Source organism: Argopecten irradians, chromosome 10 (genome assembly GCF_041381155.1).
Source record: "Argopecten irradians isolate NY chromosome 10, Ai_NY, whole genome shotgun sequence".
Classification (NCBI taxonomy): domain Eukaryota; kingdom Metazoa; phylum Mollusca; class Bivalvia; order Pectinida; family Pectinidae; genus Argopecten; species Argopecten irradians.
Window position 1 is genome coordinate 15060923 of NC_091143.1, and position 15158 is coordinate 15076080.

Below are 15158 nucleotides of genomic sequence, written 5' to 3' on the forward strand. Positions count from 1 at the left end.
AATGACGTAGAATTGATCAACCTAAATGCAGCAGTATACAGTTTAAGTATGGGGTTGAGGGTTATAACAAGTTTCTGGTTTTCCGAGCATTTTCTATTTCCCCTGGCGGAGCCGGTAAAATAAGGTTAGACTAATAGATATATTAGTCTTTGTATTTACGTTATATCTGTGTCGCATACGTCCTGCTAATTCTATGGCCATTGGAAATTGATTAAAACAGATTCGACATTGCAAATCATTTCGAGATGAAAATTGTGATTCCATGTCCGCTATATATTACTTCTGTTCAAATCACAAGTTAAAATTTGATTCCACTATGATTTCTTAATTTTTCAACATTTTCCACCACTAGGTGTAATTCTGAAATAATATAAATGTACTGTTGAAATTCAGAGACATGGACCACTTATAGTTAGCCTACATTACAAATATACGTACATATACATATAAAAGGAAATGTCCTCTGACCCCATTACATTTTTCACAAACCTTTCACAAGAGAAACATGGCAACGTGTTCAGTAACAGTTTTCGACCGAAACGTCGTTTGGTTACGTCAACTGAGATTGCGTGATCGGAAACAAGCATTAAATATATATATATATATAAGGAGCAAATACAGAAAATAGTCCTTATAGCCAAGAGGTCCTTATACAGAGGTGAAATTGAACTAAAAGTGGTCATTTTTGTGGGTTAGATAACACTATAAATACAATTATTTTGGGTTTATATTTAGACAAGTGACACTATTTTGTAGCCGCGGTTGCTGAGTGGTTAAGATGCCCGAACATATCTTTTGCCACAAAACCTTCATCTATAAGTTGCTTAGCGATCAGCATACCAGGAGTGGGACGACTGGTTCGCACGGTCATCCCGGTGAAGTGTGTTACTTGTTGTCTTCGGCTGAATGCTTCAGTGATTTATAGCACTGTAAAAAAGGGACAAGAGTTCAACTATACAAGAAGATACAACACGAATATACCGCTGTCTCTAACAACACGCACCGAACATTTCATACACGCATCGCACCGCATTTAATCAAACAAACAAAAAAATGGAATCACATGTGGGACAGTTGCCATTTAATGAAAGGTTTTGATAGTCCAGCGTTCCTCCACCTCCTTAACCTCCTTCAATGGCCTTGGATGTTAAAAGGACATTAATTTAAGCAAACTCAACAAAATATTATTTTGTTTTAAATTTTTTTTCTACAATACACATTATTAAAATCACAACATAATACTCTCTCATCAATTTGAATGTAATCTCGAACTAAGTTAAATCCATTTCGCTAGTACTTAATCTTGATAGACATTACCTATTGCTCGATATTCAAATTCCAAATGATAAACGTAAATATCAACTGCTATTACAGATAACAATGTTAAGATTGCAAATTTAGTATTATGTCAGATATGAAGTAGGAATAGGCAGTATGATTAATATATAATCCCTTCGTTGATATGATTGTATACTTTAGCGACGTGCAAGTTTTATTTTCTTTGAAAATGTAAATCCTCCTGAGATAAAATGAAGGTAAAATAAATTTCATGAAAGCTGAGAAATGGCTTTGATAGCAATTAAAAACAAAATTAGACATTGTCGACATTTTCCCATGATAAAAAAAACACTTAGAGCAGAAAGTTGGTCAAAACTGAAAATTAACATATTTGAGAGTCGATATCGTTATCGAAGTGAGCTGTTTTATCACAACCCACGAGCGTTACGTTTTAATCACTAATTCATCAGAGAGAACATGATCAACTACGCAGCAACAACTAACATTTTAGGCGGATCTGTTAGCAGAGACGGAACCTTTCTTTACACTTATGTAATTGTTTATCGAGCGGAAGCATGTTGTAGACTCTTTGTTAGCCTTCCAATATTTTATACAATTATTTTTTTTGTTTACTTGCAGTGTAAGGTTGTAGAAAGCAACACGACTCTTTGTTAGCTTTTCAATATAGATATTTCATACAATTAGTTTATGCTTTGTTCATTTGCAGCGGAAGGTTGATGAAACGGTTGCGTGATAATCTGTTATATTTTTGACTGATATTGTAAAAGTGCATGAATCGATAAAAGAAATAGCAAAAATATACTTTTAAGATTAGAACCAACGAATAAATATACAGTTGAATAATCGAGTACATAATGATCTCTAGTTTCATATTGCTATTAACTGTTAATTAAGGATCCTAATCTAAATGAATGGTTGGATAAGAAGGTTAAGTGGCGCAAAATGTCCATATATATTACCATATTCCTTCCATCTGTGGGTTAGTAATGACAGTGAATCTAATATTTTTAATTTTTGACTGAGATAAAAAAAAATCCAATAATCGGGAATTTGTTTTTTTTTTCTCTGAATTAATAGTCTTTCGTACCGTCCACTTCAGAATTTATCAGTTTGATATGATTTTTTGATATTTTTAATTTCTTTCCAGAACTCGCCTTATGCAATAAATATGGCTCATGGAGTTGCTTCACTAGAGGCAGGACATATATACATTGTATGCTTTCCTAAGAAGTATTCAGTCTCTACTCAATATCTTATTTAAATGTTTACAGTAATATACGATACACAGCACAAATAAACTGCAGCCTCCTAAGACTTTCACACCCCAGGATACATGTAGGACGTTAAATCAAATCATCTTAACCAAATATTTCATCTGTTGAATGAAAATAATATTTTTTCTGGAATCTGAATTAGTAGTTTATTGTATATCGTATATTTATGTAACTACAGATTTTTTATTATTTATAGTCACAAACATGTCTATCTAAATAACTTCGTGAATCGAGTTTGTCATCATATTTATCAGTTACAGTAGCTGTAACATATACGATAAATATTCTTAACAGGAATTACGCCTTCCACGACCAAGTGTGATTAATGCATAAAATAGAGATAAAACTTCCAAACGATAACACGAAGAAGAATGTATTTGTTCAAGTCTAAAATCTGCAACATTGCATTTAGCATGACGCAACAGCCAGTTTCAAATATACAAAGACATCTGTTCTTTTCAATTAACAAAATGTAAAAATATTCGGCTGGAAATTTCCATCCTCATAAAATGTATATTGACATAATGTCTTTTAGGCATTCACAATGCTTCATTTTATCCTGTGGTATAACAAGGTAATTATAGTTCGTTGTAAGGACTTAATGACACCAAGAATGGGATACCTTGATGGAAATACGTTGCGTTCTGGCCACCAGACCCTAAGTTGCTAATAAGACTTTCTTAGCAGAGTTCTTTACTAGATTATCTTCCCCTAATCAGGCATGTAGTGGAGACAAAAATAATCAAGCCAAATTTAAGTGATTTTTTAATATAAACTAGAGACTGTTGGCCAGTGTAAGTTCAATCAGAAGTACGATATCTAAGTAGAATAGGGTCAAACCAATCAGAGGTAAAAAAATCGTTTTCGTCCGAAAGGTCAACCATAGAATATTGAAGAACATCTTACCTATCCAGTTTTAAAGCATGTAATGACTCAAAAAATAAACAGCATTCCGGCAGTAAAACACTTCAGAATGTATTGGGTTTGTTTTTAGCATGCCGCCGAATAAATATTACGTAGAGAGCACGAATAACGTGTTTTTAGAAAGAAGATGATAACATTAAATCAATGCATATCTAGAATTAATTTGTGTAATACACGTAGTATGCTGTTTATTTTTGTCGCACATATAGAAATATATTTAATATAAGTTATTTCATCAGACAAACTCCTGTTATAGGGTATGTGACTAGGTCACCAAAGATAAGGTCCCAGGTGGCCTATTCTAATCGCATTATCCGTTATTGTCAGTCGTTTATTAGAGCGGAAGTACAAGTTGTACAAACTATTTTATCTCATAAGGAAAAACAGTTGAAAAATGACATCTTACTTTTTCGTTTGTTTCTTCTGATTCAAAAATGTGTTTATGTATAGAAATATGATTGTACTTTAAACCACACTACACAGACTTTATAAAAAACGAAAAATCGGCATATAATTAAGCTAATGAGTAGACTGTAATATGGTGATTTTGGTGTATTCTAATAAATTACTGCAAAGGATGCTTAGTTAATATATGTTTACTTTTATTGTAAGAACTAGACTCTTCGATAAACTCATTTTGACACGTAAGAAATAATCATTTGAATAAGTCATAGATACTTTCTATATAAAATGCCACCAATATATCGTGGTGTCAAAATCAACCAAATGTGACAATACAAAACATTTCGATTTATGTAATTGACACGAAAAATCGGATTGGCTTGTCACCTGTGATATTTAAATGTTTTGTCCAATAGAGCATGAAAAGCTATGAACATTTTTTGAAAGGATAAACAGGCTAAACCAAGCCTAGCTAGTCACGTATCGATTAAGATTAACAATTCTACCTGCTCACAGACACACGTATGTGCCTGAGGTAAAACACACCTGTGTGGTGTGATATGATAATGATGTCGGCATTCCGAGACACATACAATGGAAGATATATACAATACTGAAACAATGTAAACTGCGAAAGAGTATGTTGACATTCTTACTAGCGTGTATTGGTCCACTAATACAGGTAATTATAACACACATATCGGCTTTACCTGTGTCTCTGACCTATATATAACACGCTAAGTAAACCGGAAATCAACATAGGAAAATGGCGACCTGTGTCTTGGGAAAACATATTTTGGATAGACCGTGACTGTGTGGACCATTATTTAGGTTATTGGTGATCGATTTTCCTCTCTTTTTCAGGGATGTACAGATGTAGGCTTTGTGACCGTTACAGCAGTAGCCAGTAGTACTGTATGATTCGGAACGGTGACTTTCTGGGACAACCTCTCGTTGATGATTTGAGACATTTACACTAGTACTTACTGTATATTAGATTGTACGATTTACTGTATATTATACCTATATTACACCGTATTATATCTGTACTGTGTAGATCTACCGGAGTGCTGGCGCCTCTGTACTAGCCAGAAGCTAGTCCGCCGTCACCACTACACATGAAGAGGCCCTGATCATGTGCATCATCGCTACTGATTACTGTTGATGGACGAGGCAGTCATATTCTGTCCAGCCGATGAATTAACGGACGGCATATGGAACTATCGTATCTGTTTCGGAGGCTGACCAAGCCTATTGGTCCCTTCCATGGATTATTATACATATGACCAAAGAACTATAGGTATTTATAGACAGCATTAAAGTGGTCAGTACGTTTTTGTTTATAAATAAACCGCGTTCGTTATACTGTGGCTGGCAGAGCGACTGGTACTGAAGTAGTTTCTACTGGGGTTTTCTCCTGATATCAATAGATAAGGACGAGGGAGGAATTACCCAGTCTGTATTGGGTTTCAGTGGCTGTGATATCTACACATGGATTTTACCAGAGGAACATTCATCATATGTTGAACTGTCCTAGTCATGTGGTGTCTATCTTGTATTGTATCTATACTGGTTACAGGTAAGTACAAAATCAATAATGAACACTAAGTGTTGCTTCATATAGTATATTTACATCACTACTTTATGTACGGATTATATGCTACTAGTTAAGGTCTATGTATTCCAGTATATACTTCTGTATTTCTGTTCAGTCGATTTTAATGTCCTGATTTTGTGATCACAACAACAAGCTATTCATTGCGAACTAGGGGTAAACTATCGTTTTACCTTTGTCTCTATTCACAATAAATTTTATTTTTGTTTTCTGTAGATTTATGATAAAATATGTGTATCTTATAAATACTGAATATGTTTGATATGTTTAGGGACATTGTACTTTTAGAATACTCTCGATAAATAATAGACAAATGTTTGAAGCTTTACATAATTAATTAATATTTGTGTTACGTTTTAGTGTTATGTTGACATAGAAGAACCTCTGTCATCTAGTCAGAAACATATTACGTCATTTACTGGTAAAAGTGACGAACTTTCAATACTATCCCAAACTTTGCACTTATTACTCCCGCATTTTAATGTATGATTGTACTGTCTTCTTGTGTATTTATATCGAGAAGCGATTGATATAGCATACACAAACCGGACATGCAGGGAAGTCCTTAAATATTCACAATATTTCGTATGTAATGAAAGAATGTGTGTGGGCACTTAATATGTGTTTCTCAGGTAAACTTTCCCACAATCAAATGTTAACTAGAATTTCATTGGGAACAAAAATTGAAGCCCATATTGTGTATATGGTTTTAAAGTGAATGCACATTGAAATAAATTATAGAAACTATCTGTAATTCAATCGTTTCCGTCGTAAATGTCCTTAAATATGTGTATAATATGTCTGTAATGTATTTGAAAGTCAGCCTATTGACTGATATACGTGAGTTTAATAATGTCGATAGGCAAGTATGATAATGTCAATTTCACCATTAAAATATCCATTGTTTAAATATGGGGCAACAATTATTGTCAACAGAAATGGCTTAGGTTGTGATCGGTACTAATGGAATATTGACATTAACATCATTCCATATCAGTGCATTTACATATATTTGCATTGCTTTTAACAAAAAAAAACATGTGATGATGTTCATTATAATATCTTAAAATATTTTTGTTTGATAAATACTTTCTTACTGATAAAAGACTATTCGATGACAGTCATATCTGACATTTTATGTCAATGACATACATTAATGTACTTGTATGTCATATCAACTTCATTTATGTTATTACTTTGTGCAGAAACTGCTGTTTGTAATGGAATTTGTTTTACTATGATACTAATGTAAAAAAGTGTGTGGTCGAAAAAAAGTGTCCGTTTTTACAAATTAAAAAGAATTTACGTTACATTTAATGTTAATATGATGTGTTGGTATATATAAACTTATGTACAATGGTTACTATTGTACACTATTTAAATAATAGTAATCAAGCCCCGATCTCTCGAAACAAAACCGACGACTTCAGTCACTTTATCCATATATATAATTTAACGTATTGTTTAATAATTTGAGTGATATAAATGAATAACCATGATTTTCAATATTTCCATGTAGTTCATGCAATATAAACATACGGGGTTCACATCAAATTGATTATGTATGGTATCTTATTAATCATCACTTTTTATCTTAGCTGTCATTGATTTTGTGTTATTCTAGTTGACTTAAATTGAAAATAGGCTTTTATTATTTGTTTATTTGTTATGAAGCAAAATGGTTTTAAACCTATAGTAAAGTACAATTGGTTAAACACAAAAACGTCGACTGATGTTACTAATAAGCATAATATTTAGAGTATATCCTTGACATTCGTGTCAAGCTGAAATCAATTAACATTTCAAATTGTTGGAAACAATCAATAACAATATTCTATTGGTTAATTCACAATGAAACGATATAGGATAAATATCGACTCAGTGCCGGGTATATATATCCGGATGTCTGGCCATTGCTAATTATTGATGTGTTTTAGCTAGTTACCTGGCCCGTATGGCATGTATGTGGAATTAGAGAGATGTAATCCAAGACAAACTTGACTTAAACAATTGGTACTTGAACATATGATAGCATCACATAGCATTTGTGTTGGGTAAAGTGATGTGTTTACTTTGTAAACATCGGGTTAATTAAGGTGAACAACTCTACAGACATAGACGTGAAAGGGTCATGTAAGGTCATGTTTGGTTATTCAACAGGTCATTACAATTATAAGCCATTTTTATCGCCTACATTTAACTTTGTTACCATCGATAATAATACTACATTTAACTTTGTTACCATCGATAACAGATATATATCAGGAAACTGCCCTTGTGAAGTAATTTCAGGCCACTGTGCCTGCGGTTTAGGATGATACTTCGTACACTAATGTGATGTCAGAATGTGGTTAACCCATAGCAAAAAGCTGGGAAGACCAAACTTTGACAGCGCTCTACATGAAGAGAATCTATTGTACAAACCATAACATTTACTGTAACATTTATGGCGGAGATAAGACTAAGATGTCGACCAGCTGGTTGTCTGACGTTACTTTTTATGGAAGATCATTCCAGTTTTATTACTACAGTAGAACTGCGACGGACTACTGGCCCCGATTTATCAAAACAAACTCCAAAAACTGGCTTTAGTCAAAATTGTTCATATTAGATAAATAAGGAGACAAAATAAGTTTTGACTTAAGTCTGCACTTATGTTCCGAGAAATTGAAGCATTGTCGTTTTCCATACCGGTAGCTCTGTTAATATGTCTACTATCTCATCGTTGGAGACCTATAGTTAGTTTCGACGATGCTACTATCTCTGCTTCCGATAATAAATTGTTTAATTCATTACTGCTTCTGTGATATTTAACAAACTTTTTTTTTCTCTTTCCTTGCTAGGTCGATTTCCCTGCATGTTGTTATTATCAGTGATTGTAAGAACAAAAGGTCCCTTGATATCGGTGTAACATGTCTGTATTTTGTTTCAGTGGTAACCTTGGTAACAGCAAACGGTCCCTCCCTAGTCCAGAATCCTATCACAGTGAATGTGATAGCGGGATTCGATGCCGTACTGCCCTGCACGGTGAAAAACAGAACTCCAAGATCAAGGGTAAATATATGGCTGTCTCAAGAGTAAACTTCGAATTTACAATAAACTGTTTAGATAAATATTGATATCATGCAAAAATTTTAGTACACTATCTTTTTGAAATGATATCAAACTACTTTTCTATATCTTGGATCAGATCTATTTTAATTCAGTCCTTAAACATGTGAACATTCCTTTTTAAAATGAATTTTTTTTTAAAGACACAAACTTATTGTATTTTCAACAGTCCGGATTATTTATTTTCATATGTTTTGTCTCCGAAGAATCCATATTTTTATTGTCTTTGTTTTGGAATAAAGCTAAATGGTTCTGTATTGTCCTGCTTCCCACGGTCTGATATATACATCGGTATTCGGATTGAATCCTCGCTGACTGATTGATCAGAATCGCCTGTGGGTCTACTAAATGACGGAGTGTGTTCTCACGTAACGTGCACAGCTTCTGGAAGTGGAAGTTTAGCACATTAAACGGAAGACGGCTGATTTTATTGATAGCAAAAGCACCTGCATGATATTGTCAAATGTTAAATCTTAGATGGCGAGATTAATTCATTGAGATAGTGAAATTGGTTTACGAACAAATCATCAAGGATGAGTAACGATTTTGTTTTATTATACTGCTATCTGAAAATATATTACACGGTACCAGATATTATGGCTCATCCACTCGCGTGTAGAAAGACATGATATTGAAAAAAACCTCCCGTGATGACCTTGAACCTCGTCTGACGTAGGAAGGTTAATTGTACTCGGAGGAGATAAGTGCTGAAGTTCATAAAGTACACTGTTGATGTGATGTCAAAATGTTTTATCCCAACACGTACGTGATGGTTTGGACACGGATATGCTAAATCAAACGTAACCATTTTACCACCCAGTTTATCTGCTACCAAATGTTAACAAATAGCGATGATAGTTAGGATGAAAAACATAGAATGAGGATGGTAATTATTCGATGATTATGTTGTCATTCCTGTTACGAAAGAATAACAACCCCCTACCGCATACTTTTTCCTCTTGTTTCATTAAAAACAATTTCGCGACAAATACCAATTACTGAATGAAAATTTGTCTACGATGTTTCAATATAAATGAATAATGAAAATGAACATGGTTCTGTGTGAAATGTTCTCTATATGTCAATCACGTGACCATTTACATTATCACAGACCTAATGAAGCTTGTAAAGTTGATTACTTTACGTCATCTGGTCAAACTCTCTCTTTGTAAATAAATGAGTACCGCTAGTCTCTAGCGAACGTACTTTGACATTGCTAAAATGCGACTCTCTTATAAACTATTGATTAATCTAGTCTATGTATGTAGCGGTTAAAATAGGTTTAACACACATATGGTCCGTTCAGCCATGTCATAAAATGTGACATGTCAAATTATTGAACTCGTTTTATTTCCATGTTACACAGCTACTCATGTAAGATTTCCTTAAGCATTGGTATGAAAAAATCGTGTAAGTCCGCGTTGTTTATGAACTATCAATTTAGCTTTGACATCCAATGTATAAGCTCTAGATCTGCAGGCAATATCATATTTTCTTAAACATAATTCCAAGTAAAATTGCGAAGTATGGATTCACGTTTTAAGGTAAACAAATTCCATTCAGATAATCTGTCTATAAAGCCACAACGTAAAAATTTCCTTTAGATTGATGTGTAAGGTTAAGAGCACCATATCTATACCTCGTTTCAAATAAAATCTGTAGATGTAAAGATAAGATATGCCAATGTAAATGGTTTTTAATAACTTTCGTTTCGCGTGTGAAATAAACCGCATGGCCAATGCTGAAGATTGTGTGGCATATGTAAGGATGTGTGCTTTAGTTGCCAAAACATAAATTATAAATAATTTCTTGGAGGCATTGACCTACATATTGTGGAATTTTGTTTAAATATAATTTCATTCGTGTTAAGGCAAGGAAGCGGATTTCACCTGAAATATGAAGCATATAGTACACATATTTCGTAATGATATTCAATCATGTCTTCGATTCCGCCGATTTATGATTTTCCAAAATTAACTTTAAATTCTCTTTTTTATTAGTTAAAAGTATTACAGAAGACTCCACTTAATGGAATAACGGTTAATCGAATATTTCGGTTATTTGTATAAAATTCTGCGGTCCCGATTTTTTTCCTTCTCTATCTTTGTTTTTTCAACTCCGTGTATTTGAATAAACTTTTCACATGACCTCCGGTTATTCGAATACAATATTTGCGAAATTCTAAGAATAAAATCGAATATTTTTCAATTCTGCAATGTATTTTTAGCAAAATTCGCCGATATATGTTTCAAGATACTTCGTTTTTACTAGAAATCAGTATTATGACAGATCGTATTGCTTGTTATTTTATGCATGAATCTGCAAACAGATACGATTTGCATCAGCAGCGGTAGATTCTTACTTTAGTATCATCACTGACTCAAGCATCAAATTAAATATGTTTTCATACAATACGTAACTGTAATATTGTCTATTTTCACCTGATGTGGATACTGGTTTATTTAATGCCGTTTCTGATTTCGAACCGCTATTTAAATAATCTACGTTTTACTGCGAACGTGATAAATCACAGATGTTTGTATGTGGCTAATATGTATCGACATTAAAGGCCCTCTCTAATACCGCAGTACACATTATTGCAACAGATAATGCATGTAGCTGTCTGCTCAAACGTTACTCAGAGATATTTAAAAAAAAATCGCGTATGTCAATCAAAACGGGTACTTGATAAAAGAGAAAATTATTCTTAGTACATGTTGACAAATTAGATATGAGTATAGTTCTAGAGAGATAATGGAATAAAATGAACAATATGAACATAAAAGATAAATGATGGAATGCCTAATAAAGGGTAAAATCTATTCAAATGATGGAATACAAATGTTTACGAAAGATTTACACATTTATTAGGACAATTTAGGTTATGTCAATGTCAGCGCCTGACAACACTTAGCCAAACGAACAGCTCGTGAACCATTACAACATCCCCAATGCGATAACAGTGGCGGTACCATCTGTTGTGATAGAAAATCAATAGCTCGCTCCACGGGTGTGGTCTTTACCATGGCTTCAATGCACGGATCCGACCGTATTTGTCCCCATGCTGATTGCGTTTTCTTGGATCCGGGATTTCTAAAGACGGCAATAGTTCAAATAAAGGGATTTAAATGTGAAGATTTTCGAAACCGTTTTAGCTAAAGTCATTATGGCTTGGCAACAATGTATTAGAAATGTTGGAAACCTTTGGATGCTGGATTTAATGTGAAAAAGACTGAATGTGATTTTGATAGTGACAGGGTATGATAAATCAAGTTTTATTCACGACGTCGCGTTTGTCCCATTTTCTTTATCAAGCATCTGTAATTAGGATATAATCCCAGTTTTTGATGGAGATTGTTATTTGATGTGTTAGATGTCCTTGTGTCTAGGAAGTCAGGAACACACTGTGTGGGTGGCGGCACATGTCCATAGATTTGTCATCCTCTATCACATACCGGTATACCCTATCCCGATATCATATATATCCTACTCTCCGATATGAACTGTTTTCCCACCAATTTGTTTACCATGAAACCCCCCCATACTTTCCCAAAAAGAAATCCTAATTTCATCCATGTTATCCAAATTTACTGAATAATTATTCTATCAAGGCATGAATCATAGCCAGAACGTTCATGACTCCTAAATGTCCATGTAAAGGTCAAACCCGGTGGCGAGCCCTAAGACCGGGATGTGGTCGGAGTGTCCTTGGGGTAAATCCGTATTGACCAAATCGATTTACGCATCATCATAGCCATTGATAATCCTGGCGTGATCTCACAGTCATCCGTGGTGGAACTAGATATGTTAATGTAGATATTACGAATATGTTAATGTAGATATTACGACTGTAACATGTTAATATTTTATACCGTGTAATACCATCTCGTAATTCTGATGATATGTTATTTTACTAATGAAGAAATATAGATTTGTTGGTAGCCTGACATTAACCATTAGTCGTAAAAATTCTCACATAACCATTTTCGAGTTTTGATTTCCCAACTATATGTGCATCAGGAAATGGGAAGTAATCATGACCCTGTTACGTTAGAACGATAGCTTGTAGATTACTCGTACTCATTACGGTAATCTCTGGTGCTACATATATTATCGTGAAATTTTACCACTTCCCACTCTACCATTTTTACTACCGTATAATTCAACTCTTTTCGGTTTCTTCTAACCATCAATTAGCCTATACTTTGGTTAATTGATAATTTTGTACATATATCATTGTACTCCTCTTGTGCTTCTACCTGCTCTTGATCATGTGCAATTAGACTTGTCAAAATAAGAATGTTAACAAACTACATCAAATTTTTTTTTTATTATTATTTCATTTTGTTCGTATTGTGAAAGCGATAGCAATCACAACTTTTGATAGTCTATAATTTGAAATGCGACAAGCATTTATGTATTGGTATATAGATATATTATCATATAGATTTATTAACACGAAAGACATGGAGGATGAAATATAAAAAATATGTCTGTATGGAAGTAGCGACTGACTGTGTAGAAGACACTAAAACTTCCGCCCTTGTCCCAAGATTTGACATATATCACTTTAGATGACAGAAAACAAGACTAGGTACTTGTTTGACAATTAACTTGTCACCATAAAAGGAAGAGTGTACTTAAAACTGTAAATATGAACCGGACGTCATAGTAATCCTGCAAATATGATAACACTTGATTTCATTGTCTTGCTGGGTCGCTGTGGTCTTCCCTATAACTTAACGTTCACGTATTTCGTGTTCAAAACGAAGATAGTTAGTAACAATATGATTATTTGATATCACCTTACAATGTCTGACGCTTTCTCTATCACGAAAGTACAAAAACATTAAAAAAATATAGCGAACCTGAAATCATCAAAATTAATAATGTGTTTAAACTATGACCTAACCCAATGACATCTTCATAAAAATATTTCTTCATATATATCACGTATTTGTCACTATAATTTGATGACCCTCTGTTTTTTTCTCGATCATTTGTCTAAGACATCTTTCTAAATATTACATGTAATCTATAATTCAACCCGCTGTCCATAAAGACCACCTGATTATTAAGACCATTTCCCGCTGTCATTTGGTTGGTCTTTATAAACAGGTTTGACTGTTTTGTTTCATACTTGACAGGTATTATGGATTGGACCATCCGGGAATCTGTTGACGATGAACAATATAACGAGAACGTCGGATAATAGAATCAGTGTCCGTAGTCCGTACCAGGACGACATGAACCTGCGTATCGAGCAGGTCAAGTACAGCGATAGGGGAGACTACAAGTGTAAACTTCTAACCAGCCCTGTACAAGTTAAAGTCGCAACACTCAACGTCTTATGTAAGTAATTAATTCATGTATCAAGTTTAACTGGAAAATTGGCCGTCATGTCTGTTTGTTGTCTATGTGTCTGGCATCCCTCTATCTATATTTGACATTGCCAGCTCGAGACTAATTAGGAGGTGCGAAGTATATTGCGTAGATCAGCTCCCACTAACCACTTCTCATCCTACACATCCTATTTTGTTGAAATTGCACAATGTAAGAATAATGTATAATGATTGGATTACACTGTAGATTCTCTGTTGAATTATCCTTAGTAATGCTATTTATAAAGTATCAATCATGACCTCTCACTACAGAAGGACGAAGACAAAAGAATAGGTGAAGAAATTAAGATACATTGTCTAAATTCACTCCTGTTGTTGAAAGGTATATCTTGTCAATGCTTTCCAATTTCAAAATGGAATTATGTACATCGTAATAATAGCCGGAGGCTTAAGCTCCATTTTTGGCCGAGTCATACATTTTGTGATACAGAAGGACGAAGACAAAAGAATAGGTGAAGAAATTAAGATACATTGTCTAAATTCACTCCTGTTGTTGAAAGGTATATCTTGTCAATGCTTTCCAATTTCAAAATGGAATTATGTACATCGTAATAATAGCCGGAGGCTTAAGCTCCATTTTTGGCCGAGTCATACATTTTGTGATACATTAGTTATTAGAAAAGGCCGTCACCCAACTTGTTTTTCAAAATGGCTAACATACAAATGTTTGAATCATAATATTTTGAAAACTATTAGATGTAAAACATTATAATATCTTGAAAATAAATTTATATGTATCATAATATTTGTTCAATACTTGATTTTTAGGATAACTGAACGCATATGTGAACGTTAGTGCATGTAATTTGTGAAAACTGTTGTCAGTCTTCTTGGTTTTCGAAATGGCCGACATAGAAATGTTGAAGTTCAAATTGATATAGAATCCTAAGTTTTGTCTTATACCTGTATTTTCAGGGTTACTGAATGCAAAAACCGATAAAAGATGCTGTCAGTCATCTTGTTTATCAAATTAAATATAATTAAAATATAATACCCAGAAAGTTAATTCAGAAAGAGACGTTATATTTGTGTCAATACCTAAATGTTCTAGGTTACTGCAAATGTTAATAATTGATTAAAGCTGGCCGCCATATTTTCTATTTTTAGTAACTTTGAAGATATTTTCAATGT

General features: G+C 33.7%; 1 protein-coding gene across 3 annotated transcripts in view; it reads left to right on the forward strand.

Moving 5' to 3' along the window:
- LOC138333210 (protein amalgam-like) overlaps window positions 1–15158 on the forward strand; it is a 39709-nt gene that overhangs the window by 12968 nt on the left and 11583 nt on the right. The window contains exons 1-4 of one of the 3 annotated variants that reach the window (XM_069281423.1): window positions 4435–4581; window positions 4764–5478; window positions 8447–8568; window positions 13773–13977. In XM_069281423.1, the coding sequence (XP_069137524.1) occupies window positions 5439–5478; window positions 8447–8568; window positions 13773–13977 (367 nt within the window). In that variant the 5' untranslated portion in view covers window positions 4435–4581; window positions 4764–5438. Of the gene's footprint in view, window positions 1–4434; window positions 4582–4637; window positions 5479–8446; window positions 8569–13772; window positions 13978–15158 lie in introns of those variants that run through there. The other 2 variants (XM_069281424.1, XM_069281425.1) reach the window with 2 other exon arrangements.